General features: G+C 42.0%; 1 protein-coding gene across 5 annotated transcripts in view; it reads left to right on the plus strand.

Annotated features, from left to right (window-relative positions):
• MYO9A (myosin IXA) overlaps positions 1-11,030 on the plus strand; it is a 270,235-nt gene extending 259,205 nt beyond the window's left edge. For all 5 annotated transcript variants that reach the window (XM_079912006.1, XM_079912009.1, XM_079912008.1 and 2 more), the window contains 3 exons: positions 3,053-3,255; positions 5,294-5,436; positions 6,115-11,030. In XM_079912006.1, the coding sequence (XP_079768132.1) occupies positions 3,053-3,255; positions 5,294-5,436; positions 6,115-6,578 (810 nt within the window). In that variant the 3' untranslated portion in view covers positions 6,579-11,030. The remainder of the gene's footprint in view (positions 1-3,052; positions 3,256-5,293; positions 5,437-6,114) is intronic.
• Positions 11,031-15,590: the final 4,560 nt, after the last annotated feature.

Raw genomic sequence — 15,590 nt, forward strand, 5'->3', positions numbered from 1 at the left:
TACGCCAACCTTTTTACTTTCAGCCTTTCTGAATTCTGAATGTTTTATATGCATGCTTTGTAAACAATATAGTTGGGTTTTCTTTTTTTAATACAGTCTGATAATCCTCAGATTTTGACTAGAGCATTTAATCTACTTAATTTAATGTAATCACTGATATATTTGGATTTAAATCTACTATTTTATTTTGTGCTTTTAATTTTTCTTACCTGACATATGTTTCTTTTCTTTCTTTCCTTTTTTGGTTCATTCTTGCCTTTTTCTTTTGGCTACTTTCTATTATTCCATTTTTTTCCTTCGTTAGTTTTGAAGTTTTATACTTTTTTACTCTTCTTTTAGTAGTCAACCTAAAGATTACAACATAAATTTGTGGTTTATCACAGTCTGTTAATTGGTACTTTTATTTTTTTCCCAGATAATGCAAGGACTTTAATATGCTTTAGCTATTATATGATGTAGTTGATGTTGTTGTTATGTTTTTAATTCCCGGTGTATTTTAAATTCAACACATTATTCTTATGTTTTATGCAAATTATTTTAGACTTACATATTTACCGTTTTCATTGCTCTTCATTTCTTCCTCCCTGACTTTTCTTCTTGGGTCATTTTCTGTCTGCCCTTCCTTTAGTGCAGATCAGCTGGTGACAGATTTCCTGTCTTAGTATGTCTGAAAATGTCTTTATTTCAACTTCATTCTTGAAGTTTGTTTTTGTGATGTATAGAATTCTAGATTGGCAGTTACTTTTTCCTTTCCTCTTTTGAAAATACCATTTATTGTTTTCTGACTTACATTGTTTCTGTTGAAAAGTAAGCTTTGAATCAAACAGTTGCTTCTTTGTGGCAGGTACTTTTTTTTTTTTTTGACTGCTTTTACGATTTTCTCTTGCCTTTAATTTTTAGCAGCTGTCTCTAGGTATGGACTTCTTTTTATTTATCTTTCCTAGAGGTCAAAGGCTTTCTTTAGTCAGTAGGTTGATATCTTTAATTAGTTTTGAAAAATGTTCTGCCATTATCTTTTTGTTATTTCTTCTACAGGATCTCTCTTCTCTCCTGGTAATCTTTTTGTATATGGTAGATCTTTTTATTGTGTTCTTCTATCAACTTTTCTCAATTTTTCTAGAAAATTTTTTGTTTTGTTTTGTTTTCTCTGCTTGATTCTTTGTATTTTCTTCTGACCTAACTTCTGGTCCACTAATTCAACTATGTCTTTCTATCTCTTTCCTTCAGCATGGCTATTTTAAGTCTGTTCTGAGAGCAACAATATCTGGTGTCATTGAAGGTTTCTGTTGTTTTTATTGGTTTTCATTTACATTGTCTTGTCTCCTTTTGTGCTTGGTTGCCTTTTGTTGTGTGTGAGACATAGTATTTTTAAAAATTATTTGTAAAAATATTTTGAAACCTGAGATGATGTTACTTTCCTCCAGATAGTGTTTTCATTTCTTCTGCCAGGTCCTAGGGTACTAGCAAACTGGGGTTACTTTAATCCAATTTTAGGGATTACAATTTTCTGAACCATTCAAAAGACTTGAAGCTAGGCTTCAGTATCTGCAAGGACCATAATAATTTCAACTTACACTTATATCTAGGATGCAAACCTTAGGGGTCCCAGCATCAGGCATGGATGGGAATGGAGCCCACTGCAGCCCACACCCTTGCCTGGGTCTGGACTATTATTCTTTACCCCAGAGGTTGGCAGACTTTTTCTGTAAAGGACCAGAGAGTAAATACTTGAGGCGTTGTGGACCATACAATCTCTTGCAACCATCAGTGCTACCATTATTCTGCAGAAGAGCCATAGACAGTGCGTGAATTAATGAGCATGAAGGCATTTCAGTAAAGCTTTATTTACAAAATCAGGCACAAGGACAGATTTGGCCCAGGGGCCATAATTTGCTGACTCCTGCTGTAGTCTGTCAAAACTCTGCTCAGACTCTCATCCACCTCTTCTTAAATTTAAATTAGCCCTGAATGCTGGGCTAGCCTCATCTTGGTCTACCTTGTTAGCTCTCTGGTGCCTTCAAGAATATGTTGGGTTTTTTATGTTTGGTCCAGTTGTTCTCAGCAGGAGGTTTAATTTTAAATACCTAGTCTGCCATTATCAGAAGTGAAAGTTCTGTGCAAGGTAACCAGTTAAAACAATGAGATTTTTTTCCCCCTCTGATCTCAAGAAAGAAGTTTCTTGAGTTGTTCTTAGAGAATATCTCTCACTAACACCCTGTAATATATAAATGACTTTTTTAAAAAAATAAAACTGAGTTTTAGGACCTGTTTCTATAGTCTTCCTAGAGAGACTGTATATTCCAAGGTTAAAGTTATAGAGCAGTGTTGTCCATCAGAACTTTCTTTGTTGATGGAAATGTTCTAAATCTGCACTGTTCAATATGGTAGTCACTAGCCACCTGTGGCTGTTGAGCTTTTGAAATCTGGCTAGTGTGAACGCAGAACTAAATTTTTACTTCTGTTTAATTTTTAAAAAAATTTTATTGGAGTATAGTTGATTTACAATACTGTGTTAGTTTCAGGTGTACAGCAAAGTGAATCAGTTATACATATACATATATCCACTTTTCTAGATTCTTTTCCCATGCAGGCCATTACGGAGTATTGAGTAGAGTTCCCTGTGCTATACAGGAGGTCCTTATTAGTTATCTATTTTACATATAGTAGTGTCAATCCTAATCTCCCAATTTATCCCTCCCCCCGTTACCCCCCATTTTATTTTAATTAATTAATTTAAATAGCCATGTGTGGATATTTAGTTTGGAGGGAATGCAGCTTAGATTAAAAGAAGAATCTTGTCTCAGTACACAGTGTGTTCTTACACTCCCACCCACCAACGTACCCATTTTCCAGTGCTCTTGCAAGAAAATGCATAACCTAAATGTGTTCGATGGATGGTATCTCACTAAATATCTTAGGTCTCACAGAATGTTTCTGCTTATTCCTACCATTCACCAGGTGTGATGGAAGTAGTACACTTGTTATCCTAACTGGGCCAAGTAAAACTGATCAGTCACTCAGTTTACCTTTTAACACATATTTTTCTTTGCAGGGGAAGGGGCGTCTTCGTCGAGGAAACTATCCATGCCCGTCGTCTCCTGTTGTAGTTCGGTTGCCCTCCATGTCTGATGTCCCAGAAGAGACCTTGACTAGTGAGGCAGCGCTGGAGGCTGACATCACAGAACAGCAGCAAGCAGCTATGCAGCAGGAGGAGAGAGTCCTGACTGAGCAGATTGAGAACCTGCAGAAAGAAAAGTGAGTTTCCAGGGGGAAAGGGAGCGACTAGTTATCTGTTTTCATTTCCTTCCTTCTGTCCTTTTCTTATTCTTCCTTATTGTGAGTCAAGCACTAGGTTAGGGATATAGGGGATGTGGAGATGACAAAGACATGTTGCCTGTACTCAGGTAGCAATGTGAAAGTTGTCACCTCAAGGAAGGTTGCTCTGTGAGCTGGGAGACCAAACTGTAGCTGCTACAGTGATGATTCTGGAGATGTTGACTGGGACAGGGTGTGTCAGTCTTAGCCAAGATCCCTAACAGGTCACCAGCCTTGGTGAACAGATTTGTCTTAAAAAGAAGGAATAAGGATTCCCAGGCTAAGATTATTCAGCACTCCATAAAGGAAGGTTATTATCTGAAGATCAACATAGCCATGGGGCCAGCACCTGGCTGGTCAGGGTAAGGCAGCAACTCTAGTGGGTGCTGGGATACTAGGTAGGTAAATTGGTTGCAATTTAGGCAACACATAAGCCGCTCTGTGACCTCTACCATCACTGGAGCAGGAGTGGGTATCCCTACATCTTTGGGATAATGTGAACATCCCATGGTTCTCCCTGAAGGTACTGTGCAGTGGTTTTGGTTGACAATGATGACTCTTATGTTTTAAGGGGATTTTTGTTCCTGATTTCCCAGGATCCCAGAATCCTAGGTCTGAGAGCTTGATTCATGAGAGGTTATGAGTCTGGTAAAGTACTTTTTTGCCTGTCAGGATTGAATCTAGAATTTGGGCAAGCTAGAAAAGGCAGCTAGGGCTCAGGTGTGCTGAACATGGTAAGGCAAAAGTGGTCTACTTTGACCAGGGGCTAGCTATTTGATATAAAAATGATCTGAAAAGAGGACCTAATTCAGTTTTGATGAAAATGGTATTGGAAGTATTGAAGGGTGAATAGGAATTTTCTAGGAAGGTGAAAAGTCTTTCCAGAGAAAGGAAAACGTATGAGCCTAGTCTTAGAGGTATGAATGCACACTGCTTATGACAGTTGTAAATGCAGTAATGAGTTGCTGGTGAGACTGTCCTTGAAAAGATTGTCCATGAATCTCAAGCTAGATGTTGGAGGTATTAAAGGATGAATAATTTAAAGCTAGGTAGAGTGGAAGGGAAGCTACAAGGGCTCTGAAAGGGAGGAGACTCGATGAAAAACAGAGTTGCAGTTGGAAGGATAAGTAGATTGTGGACAGAGTGGAGGATTGGATTGACAAACTCTAGGATCTGCCCATTGGAGAAAATTGCCTATATAAAGTGGAGGAGAGGTTGTTAGGAGTTGCAGACGTAAAGGAACTTTGGTTTTAGAGTATTAATGTGAGCTTTCACAAAGATGTGGATTGAAATAGATCAGGGTGGTGTCAGGCAGTAGTGAGAAAGCGAGATTAGGAGCCGAGTACCAAAGACGTCAGGGAATGAGGGGGCATGACTGAGAGGTAGGTGGGTGACTGATGAGGAGGAGTAGAGAATACTCTTACGTGGAGATGGCAAGGGCTTCAAAGGACAGAAAAGGTCAGTCAGTGTTTTACTTCATCTAGGAGACCTAGAGGTCTCTCCTTGGTCAAGGTAGAGGATATAGTCTGTAACCAGCGAATAAAATTTTGTAGAAAATAGTTTAAGCGCTGGAAGGAATCCTAGAGACTATCTAGTTTAATCTCTTTGTTTTGTGTATGAGAAAGTTGAGGTCCAGAGAGAGGAAAAGTACTTTCCTGATATATTATGAATGAGTTTAGAGTGAGTTTAGAATCATCTCCTGATTACCAGCCCAGAGTTCATTTTACCAGAAGGTCTCGTAGCTTCAGCATCTTTCTCTACCTCATGCTTAGCCCTGTTACAGGTCCCAGCCTTTGCTGTCTTTAGCCTTCACTGTGACTGTGCTTTCAGGTCCTTATCACCACCCTGGAAAGGAACAGTAAGAAATGTGACTATTTTTGCTACCTCAATTCCTGATTTTCACGGAAGGTCTTTTTTCCTGTTGTCTTCCTTCTGTTTCTTATCAAATGATATTGCGTTTCTTGATTGTATCTTACAGGGAAGAGCTAACTTTTGAGATGCTTGTACTGGAACCCCGTGCCTCTGATGATGAAACCCTTGAGTCTGAGGCCTCCATAGGGACTGCTGATAGCTCTGAAAATTTGAATATCGAGTCTGAAGGTGCCATCGCTGAGAAATCAGGTAAATGAACATGTTAGACCAAAGACTCCAGATTTGTTTTGCAAAGAAGGAATAAGGATTCCCAAGTGAAGACAAAGTCCCTTTCAAGAAGGCCTTGAGTTTACATGAAAAAGTGACAAAGTCCTAAAGAGTTGAAATATACCAATTTTGTGAAGCTTCTATACAAATTGTTCATCAGACCAAGCCTTCAATGTAAGGCGTTACTTTTGCAGTTTGATGTTTTCTCTATATTTACCACAGAGAAAAGGCAACAGTCACAGTTTCTGTGTCTTACTGACCCACGATCCATTTTCTAAGGGTGGGTAGCAGGAGCTGAGCCCTGCTGTGAGATGGGACTGTACCAAACAAGGTCTTTAACTGCCTAGCGTGTTTCAGCGAGATGTGGAATTGACTACATATCCTGGCAGTTTTTTAAATGATAGGGACGGTTGTAGGCCTCTTCTGATGCCATAGTCCAACTCCAGACTTCCTTGGGGTTGATTCTGAAACGATATGGGTGGTGTAGAAATGGGTGGTGAGCTCTTCTCGAGTCGTGTCTGTGCACAAAGTAGGTCGACCTGGACCCTCCAGATCTTAGCCCACCCACTTTCACATGTGGACAGTGACACCTCTTCATCACACGACGATTTGTTTCAGAGGGAACTGCCATTTACAGCTTCGGTCTCTTTCTTACATTAGAGAGAAGCTTAGCCCTTATCTCCCTGAAGGCAGCTGGCAAGTCTGAACCTTCAGGCAAGTTGCGGAAGCAGCTAAAAAAGCAGCAAGACTCACTGGATTCAGTGGACTCTTCAGTCTCTTCTTTATGTTCGTCTAGCACTGCATCTTCTCATGGGACCAGAAGACGATTTCAAATTTATTCCAAATCTCCATTCTACCGAGCTTCCTCAGCTGGCGAGGCCCTGGGAATGGAAGGGCCATTGGGCCAGACCAAGTCCCTAGAAGACAAGCCTCAATTCATCAGCAGAGGAACCTTCAACCCTGAAAAGGGCAAACAAAAATTAAAGAATGTGAAAAACTCACCTCAGAAAACCAAAGAGACCCCAGAGGGGACGGTTGTGTCTGGCCGCAGGAAAACTGTGGACCCAGACTGCAGCTCTACCCAACAGCTAGCTCTCTTTGGAAATAATGAGTTTATGGTCTGAACTGGCAGATGTGTTGTCCCTTCATGGCTACATCTCATCTTTGGGGCCTCATCACCTGGTCCACAATATTCATCCTAATTGTGGTCCTGCCTCTCGCCCAAGCATACAACCAAGACCTTGTGTGCTGAATTCCTGGTCCTCCTGCCGAAGCGGAAAGGCCTCTTTGAAGCCTGCTAGGGATGGTGCCAGTTGTGCCTTGGCTGCTGTATTTGACTAGAGATTTGACTAAACAAAGCAACCAGGGCCTGGGGATTTGGGTCAGTTGTGGAGGTCTTTGTAGTTGCCTCTCCTCCCTCCTCTTTCCCCTTCCCAGAGGTGAGTGTGGAACTGGGGGGACATTGTGGGCTGGAGGGACCCACTGATTTCTGACATTTGAAGAAAACATATAAATCTTTCTTAACCATGAAAGTGAAATCCTTTGGGTTTATTTTGGGATAGTTAGGAGCTGGGGTAGAATATAATTTTTTTCCAAGGATTTATAAACAAAAAGCCTAAGCCCTCTATTTTAAGATTTTTGAAAAACACTCCATGTTATATTCTGGGGAAAGTGAAAAAGCAGTTGTCTCCATTAAGCCATCAGAGCATGTCTCAGACATCTGTGGTTACACAGTGAAGAGGAGAATACATGTTTTGCTTTTGGTGATGTTTGATGTCATAATAATCAATGCTGGTTTAACTCCTGGTTAGTTCCTGCCAAATATATTGCATGGCCTGAAATTTCAGTAGCTATACTGTTCTTATAGCCCCTGATTCTAGGATCAGGTTCCTCTAATATTTTTTAAATGTCCCAGAGACGTGGTGAACCCTAAACGTGAGGGTTTCATGCTAATCCATCCAGGCTTTTCTCTTTGTGTAGATTAAACTGAAGATGGTTTATGAACCTATTTATCTGCTGGTGGATTTCCACCACGAGCTCAGACAAATAATGTGACCATTTAATCACTTCTCCCCAAACATTCACACACAGCACTGCATGAATAAGTGTTACAGAAAGCTGCCAAAAAAAAAAGAGAAAAGTTTTTAATATGACCCATCTAACTTTTATCTTCTTTTCCTCAGACCATCAGTATTAAATAGAAGAAAAAAAAAATCAAGGACTACTTGAAGCTATTTTTGTTAATATTCTGGTTACTGAAGTTTACTGTAAATATATATATGTATAGTATGCATATTTCTTTTTAACCTTATGCTACCTTGCTCCCCATGGAATTTCTTCCCACAGATTAGGGGCCATTGGACGTGATGGTGAGAGCCACTCATCCCTGGGTTGAGGGAAAAGTCAGACCATTTTTCTCACCACTGGGTGTCTCCATATACCTGAGTTATGAAAGCATTTTAAGCTTCTTAGCATTTGTGGGATTAGAAATCTGTTTTTGCCTATTTATAATATATGGAAAATGAAACATGATACCCTTTCTTGAGATAAGTATGTGAAAATGTTTTTTTAAAGTTACTAAATGCATCTTGTCTAACTACCACATGCACTGTTCTAAAAAAGAGCCTTTACCATCTGTAACCTGAATTTTGGTTATTCTTCCTTTTCATACTTATTTGATGTGAAGTTATAGAAATATTAAGACTTTTGTCAAGGCAGAGTCTCTCCTGTTACACAACACTGAACCTCATGCCACCGCGTCCTTGGTTATCGTTGAGCCCCAGAGGCCAGACATGGAACATCATTCTGAGTGGCAGCTACAGGTAGCAGGAGGCTTACCTCTCTCTGGTTTGGGTTCAGAAATGACCTCGGGAAAGGAGTCTTTTTAAATCTCCAGAATGGTGATGGTTAGTAAGTAAATGTTAGATTTTATATCCTGCAAACATCTGCCACCTTGTTCATGCTGTCCTGAGGAGTAACAAAGGTAAAGCCTTTAAAAATCTGAACTTGAGAGTCTCCTAGAGTAAAACCCAACCCCTCAGCATGGGGTGTCAGCGTGGGTGCCCCAGTCCCCGTGCCCGGCGCAGTCTGTCCCATTATTCTTGGGAGGGTGGTTTTCAGCTGGCACTAACTACTACTCTCCACTTGCTCCAGAACATTGTTTAAATACCATACAAAAAAAAAAAGAGATTAGCCCTGTTGAATAGTTTTCTTTGGCCCACGGAAATGGCCTGGGAAACACATCTTGGCACGTGGCCTCCCCTCTGAATCTTTGTGGAGTTTTTGTTTTGTTGCTGTTGTTTTGCAAAGTAAGTTTTTGGCAGTTAAAAAACTACTCATGTAGGTCACTTTATAGGAACCAGGCGATGGATGTTAAGAGACTTTATAATTTTTCTCAGGGACCTAAAACCTGAAATTGGATAAAATTAAATAAATATTTGTTTTTCAGTTGCTAGATTTGTGGATTTCTAGTCATTTAACAAGCTGCCAGAATGGAGGGTGGGGGTAGGGAGATCCATGCAATTATAAGAATGGAGAGCAAATGTGGGACCCTCCCTTTGAAGGAAAGCAAGCCGTTGTTCTCATAACATAACAGGCATTGTTGGCCTGGGAAAGAGATGAAGCCATAACTCTAAAATACTGTCAGAACCAAGTGCTGTATCTCCTTCCCTTTGATTTAACTGGTCCTCCCCATGGTTAAAGTTATGTTACCACAAGGCGATGCTGTATTACCAGGGGTCCCCAATCCCTGGGCTGCAGACCGGTACCGGTCTCGGGGCCTGTTAGGAACTGGGCTGCACAGCAGGAGGTGAGTGGCAGGTGAGCGAACGAAGCTTCATCTGTATTTACAGCCGCTCCCCATCGCTCGCATCATCGCCTGAACCATCTCCCCTCCCCCCCACCCCCCGTCCCCTGTCTGTGGAAAAGTTGTCTCCCATAAAACCAGTCCCTGGTGCCAAAAAGGGTGGGGACCGCTGCTGCATTACAATCACTTATGATTGAGATATTTAACCTTAGTATGTGTCAAATTTGTGTTTACTATTGCTTCTCTGCTCATTTTCTTTGATCTCAAATGCCTCAAAGGAAATCCCTGCATAGCAGCAGTGGGGCAACCCCTCATTTGAAGCCCATACTCTAATATGCAGAGCATTCTCTTCTTATCACACGTTCCCAGCCCCAAACACAGCCTGGATTTTTAATTCTCCCAATTAAAGCCAACGTATCCCTTATCATGGAAAATGTAATGGAAGCAGAGAAGTGTGCATTGTGTGTCACAAAGTGAAGCAAATACAGGAAGGATTTAGGAAGGTGACATGCTGAGTTTGTAATGCGCTTTATACTTCCTGCCATTTTAATTATTTTGCCACTCTTGGCTTCTGAAAGACAAAGGAGATACAGCTCAGTATGAGCCTTGTAGAGGCAGAGGGACCTGGGGTTAGGGGGTGGGATACAAGAGCCCCACCTTCTCATGCTTTGGAAACCAGCTACAGCTCTTACCTTGCTGGGGGGTTAGTGGAGATTTCTGTCTTCCATCACAACAACAATAGGATTGTTTTCACTGTCAAAGACAGGGTTCCAGATGCATGCTGAAGAGAGGAGGTCCAGCAAGGTTCTGCAGGCCCACTTTAGTGCCTGTGGGCCATGGTTTTTTAACTATAATGAATGTGTACCTTTCACAAGCACTTTGGTGAACCAGAGAGAAGAAAGTATTCTCAGGATGTGTTTAAAGCTAAGAGAGTTTTAAGAAGAAACAAAGTCCAGACGGCTTTGCTCATCCTTCTCTCTCCCTATTTTCTCCCCCTTGGTGGGGAGCTGGACAACATCATTCTGTGTTGACAGATGTGTTTGTCTGCCCATAATTTTGTGACAGTTGGCACTGTCCCCCAAAACCACGCTAGCCTTGTAGTAAAATTCCTTGGTATTTGTGGGAGTCCTCTGTCTGTGCCCCTAAAATACTATTAACCACTTTTCTCTGGAACCACTCCCACATTTGATTTGGTGGTAAAGGGCAAAACAGTGATTGTGGAGGTGGGTCTTTTAGGTCTTGTTGGTCTCTTGGTTGAAACTGTTTTCAAAAGCCCCACCAAGGGGTCTATTACCTTGCTCTCCATCCATACTTAATGCCTATTTATCAGCCCTGTTAGGTCATATAAAAGTTGCACCTTTTGAGCAAGTAATTGTGTTTACTAAGGGAAAGGTGTGCACTACAGATTAGTATTATATTATTTTAATGGATTGAAAGTAATTTATAAGTATGCTGAGTGTAAATTTATAAAAGACTATGTATTGTAAAAGGACATATCCTGTGAAATATAATATCATTTTACTGTTTAACAGAATAATTCTATACGAAGAATGATTTGTCTCACCCACAGAACTGATGACATTCCTGATGCAATCAACACGCACTTTGTGATTTCCTTTTTTTCTTTTTCATCTTTTTTTGGCGGGAGGGAGGGGGACATCATTTGTATAAAGTAGAGTTTGTGTCACTCAAAATATGCACTGTATGGCTACACAAGAGCAGCTTGATGAACAGATCACTCCATGGCTCATTAAAGAACAAAGCTTCCAGAAGCAGCAATACGTGTGGTTTGTTTTCTGACTATCCTGGCTCCCACCCCAACTCACTCCAACCTGAACCCAAGGAAGAGCAATGATTTTTGTTAAAGTGATGTTTTTTTTAAGGAAAGGGCTGAGCCCCCAAATTTTCAAAGTACAGAGGTGGTAATTATTGGAACTCAGTAGAGTTCAAGTGAAGGTGATATTCAAGCTGTGAGTTTTCTGTAATGGATGCTAAGCTGTCAAGACTTCATTTAATCGATTTAGAGGTAGGCGGGCAGGGAAGGCAATAAATCTACATTGAGGATCCTCACCAAAAAGGCCATGAAGAAGTAGCAATAGCTGCTAATAGAGGGCCCTAGTGTATCCTTTTTGTTCTGCCCTGCACTGCATGACTTTGGGAAAGTCATTTGCCCTCTGTCTGGAATGGGGTCTCTCCCCCTGGTTTACTTCTCCGGATAACTCTTACTGACTCTCAGGTCTCAGTGTAAAAAGCAGTTCTACTTGGAAATGTCCTCTTCCTCCTTGAACTGGCTTAGATGTCTTGTGTTCTCAACAGCTCCCAGTATTTGTGGCATCAAAAAACTTTGATGTTAGCTTCCCAAGGCAAGAAAAGAGCCTATCTTGCTGACTCTTAGATCCTCAGCACCTAACAAAAGGTGCCCACACTTAACATTTTGGATGAGAGGGCCGAATGAGATCAGGGGTTCTCAAATGCCAAACCAAGTCTAAGGTGGAATTGAAAAAAAATTAATTGTGATCAATTTTCCCCTAATGTCAAATTTAAAATTTTTAAAATTCTGAGATCATCCTTCACATTTCTTTTTACATCAAGTTTACATTTACATTTTGCATTAAATTCACATTACAACAAAATAGTGGACTAAGATTTCCTTAATTGGCTAAATAAAACCTAGTAATGCCATTTTTAAAAGTTGCCCCTGTGATTGCTGGATCCACAACAAACCTTTCTGATCATAAAGATAAGAGCAGAAAGCTGTAAGGAGATGCAGACTAGAGCTTTGCTTTTTAAAAACTTGTTCTGTCTCCTAGATTGGATAGCAGTACAGCATCTTAGAGCCAGGGACATAACCATGAATATGGATAAGACACATGTAACGTCTGTTGAATCTTGTGAGGCATCTCGGACTCCGAGGAGTATGTCACTTCTCAGTTCTGTGTGGCCATTCATTCAACAAGTATTGACTGAGCACCCACACCCACGGGCACTGTCCTAGGTGGCGGAGGTACGTTGGTGATCAAAGCTCCCACCCCCATGGAGCTTGCATCCTAGTGGGGAAAACCAGCGGTGTCCACCAGATGCAGACTAGTCATCTGCAATATCTGGCTTCCCCTATCAGATTATACTTATGAATTTGAATGGGTGCTCCTTGGCATCTTTGAGCCTTTCTCTGTCCTTCCTACCTTTAAATACTCCCTTAAGGGCGGAGGAGGATAAGTGTCTCACAAGTCTGAAAACTGCAGTTGAGAAGAAAGGCCCAGATAGTACCACAGGATCTTCCCCTGTGTGTTTCATAGCCAGAGACATTTCTGGCGTTGAGGGCTGAAGGGAGTTTCCGTAGTATCCCCTCCCCTAGCAAGAGCCCTAAGTGCAGTGAAACAGAGCTGTAACCCATTTGAGTTTCATGGGGCCAATTTACAGCAAAAGGTTGAATAAATCTTGGGATCAACTGAGAGCTGTATTAGGAGGAAAACAGAGGCCACTTAGTATATTTCAGGTGTGAAGGACTTAATATAGGTATTAGGGGCTTAACAAACTTTGGAAGAACTGGGGAAACAGATGAGAGAAAGCTCCCACAGATGGTCCAGAAAGCCAGCAGATCTGAACCAAAAGTTCTGAAGTTCTCTAGAGTTTGCCTGGAAGCTCCTGCAACTCTAAAGAAGGCTGCTGTGAAATCTCCGTGTTCCCACACACACGGCTGCAACTGCCTCCAGAGAATAATGGCTCCTCATTTACTTTACAAATCTCACGTGAGTGCCTCCCTTCCATTAGCAAACCATAGGGGAAGAGGATCCTGGGAAATGTACCTCCTGGCATCTCTGCAATGAAGACAAGACCTTAAGAGGGGCGGGGCGGGGTGGGGGGGGCTATGGATGCCAGGTTGGCAGCAGATAATTCAGATTATGTACCTCCTCTAATTCTCCAAGACTTCTTCCTGAAGATCCCAATCTCTTTCTCAATGTAGAATTGCTGTGCTCACACCTCCCAGAGACTAGCCTGTGAACTTCAGCAGGCTGCCTTTGCAAACTTACGTTCCCCAAAGCAAGACTGCAGGATAATGTTCAGGGCCTATTTTGTCAAAGAAATTGGAGAGTATAATGGCATTATAGACATTAAATGACCCAAATAACTGAGGCAAGTCTGATGCTTTTCGAAGATCAAGGGTCTTTAGTTTGAGTGCTTAGGTGGGAAGGGCTTCAGCTGGGCAGTATTTGCCATATTCTTTCTTCTCTGGGCACCAGTCTAGCTATTGTCATTTCCAGAGCAGAGTGTTCTGAACCATCCTTCCTCCATCACGGCCAGACATCTCTGGATAACTAGGAGAATTCATATACAGGCCAAAGGGCAGGGAACCCCTAGGATTTCACAGATTTCTCACATGACCTTTTTCTTCTTGGCTTTAAGCATTTCTTCTTTGAAGGCAGAAAATGCAACGGAATTGTTCTGCTGATTGCAGGGGCGGAGGGACAAAGTGGGGAGACAGTGCCAGGGTTAAACGGAGTCATACCAAGGTTTGTGTCCTCTCTGAGCCTCAGCTTTTTTCAACTATAAATGGGATGACTGGTCCCCCTGTCAGATTAATCTGATGGTTAAATAACAATACACATTCAGTGCTCAGTTCACTGCCTGGTGTATCAAGTGCCTGAGATACGTTAATATTTTATAAATTATTATTTTCTAGGTCTTCTGGATCTGTCTTTGAAAAGGAAGAGATTTGTCTGAACTTCATCTTTCCATAAGGAATTAAGAAGTCATGCGGAGCGGGGGTGGGGGGGGCTTCCCTGGTGGTGCAGTGGTTAAGGATCCGCCTGCCAATGCAGGGGACACGGGTTCAAGCCCTGGTTCGGGAAGATCCCACATGCTGCGGAGCAACTAAGGCCGTGTGCCACAACTGCTGAGCCTGCACTCTAGAGCCCGCGAGCCACAACTACGGGGCCTGCGTGCCAGCGCGCCTAGAGCCCGTGCTCTGCAACAAGAGAAGCCACCACAATGAGAAGCCCACACTCGTCGCACCTAGAGAAAGCCCGAGCGCAGCAGTGAAGACCCAACACAGCCAAAAATAAAATAAATGAAATAAATTTATTTTTTAAAAAAGTGATGGAGGGACTTCCCTGGTGGCGCAGTGGTTAAGAACCCACCTGCCAATGCAGGGGATAGGGGTTCGATCCTTGGTTCAGGAAGATCCCACATGCTGTAGAGCAACTAAGCCCTTGTGCCACAACTACTGAGCCTGCGTGCCACAACTACTGAAGCTGAAGCCCGCACACCTACAGCCCCTGCTCCATAACCAGAGAAGCCGCCACGATGAGATGCCCACGCACCGCAATGAATAGTAGCCCCCGCTCGCCGCAACTAGAGAAAGCCCTCGCGCAGCAATGAAGACCCAACGCAGCCAAAATTAAATAAATAAATTTATTTAAAAAAAAAAAAAGAAGTGATGGAGATTCCCCTTCACAAAAAGTGCCTGTGGCTGCCTTGAGTCGAGTTGCATGGAGCTCACCTTTGTTTACGGAGAGGTGAGGAAGGATGAGGAAGAGAAAGATGGGGAGAAGCCATGGGGTGGTGGGATGCCATCTAGAGAGAAGCTGGGTTGTTGAATCCTCTGGGAGATTTTTCACTGGGCTTGGCTTTGTGGCACCTGGACTATGACTCGGAGTGGCAAAACCAGATGGAATTCGAGACCCTGTACTCACTCTTTCAGCGTCTTCAAAGGGAGAACCTTGGCCACATTGTCTTCCTGTTTTTGTTTTTTCACTTTTTTTTTTTTTGAGGTCTAACAATACAGTAAATTGCACAAATCTTAAGTGCATGGCTCAATTAATTTTTATGAATGGATAAATTTACGAAACCACCACCCGGATCAAAATAAAGAACATTTGTAGCACATCAGAAAGCTCCCTCAGGCCCCTTTCCAATCAACCCCAACCCCCGCCGCGGAGGTAACCACTATTCCAGCTTCTACCACCATTGGTTAGTCTTGCCTGTTCTTGAACTTTGTATAAGCAGAACTGGTGCCTGGATGCTTTTGTTCAACGTTTACATCTGTGAAATGTATCCATGTTGCCACATAATATTGATGGTTCATTCCTTTTTATTGCTGTTTTCCATTTTATGAATGTACCACAATTTATTAATCCATCCTATTGTCATTGTACAGTTTGGAGCTATTATGAAAAAAGCTGCTATGAACATTCTTGTCCTATCTTTTGGTGAACATTTCTGCTAGGTACACATACCTACGGGTACAGTTGCTGAATCAAAGGGCAGGCAGATGTTTAGCTTCAGTAGATTGTTTTCCAAAGTGGTTGCACCCATTTTATTTCCACCTCCA

Source organism: Stenella coeruleoalba (genome assembly GCF_951394435.1).
Source record: "Stenella coeruleoalba genome assembly, chromosome: 2".
In the NCBI taxonomy this organism is placed as follows: domain Eukaryota; kingdom Metazoa; phylum Chordata; class Mammalia; order Artiodactyla; family Delphinidae; genus Stenella; species Stenella coeruleoalba.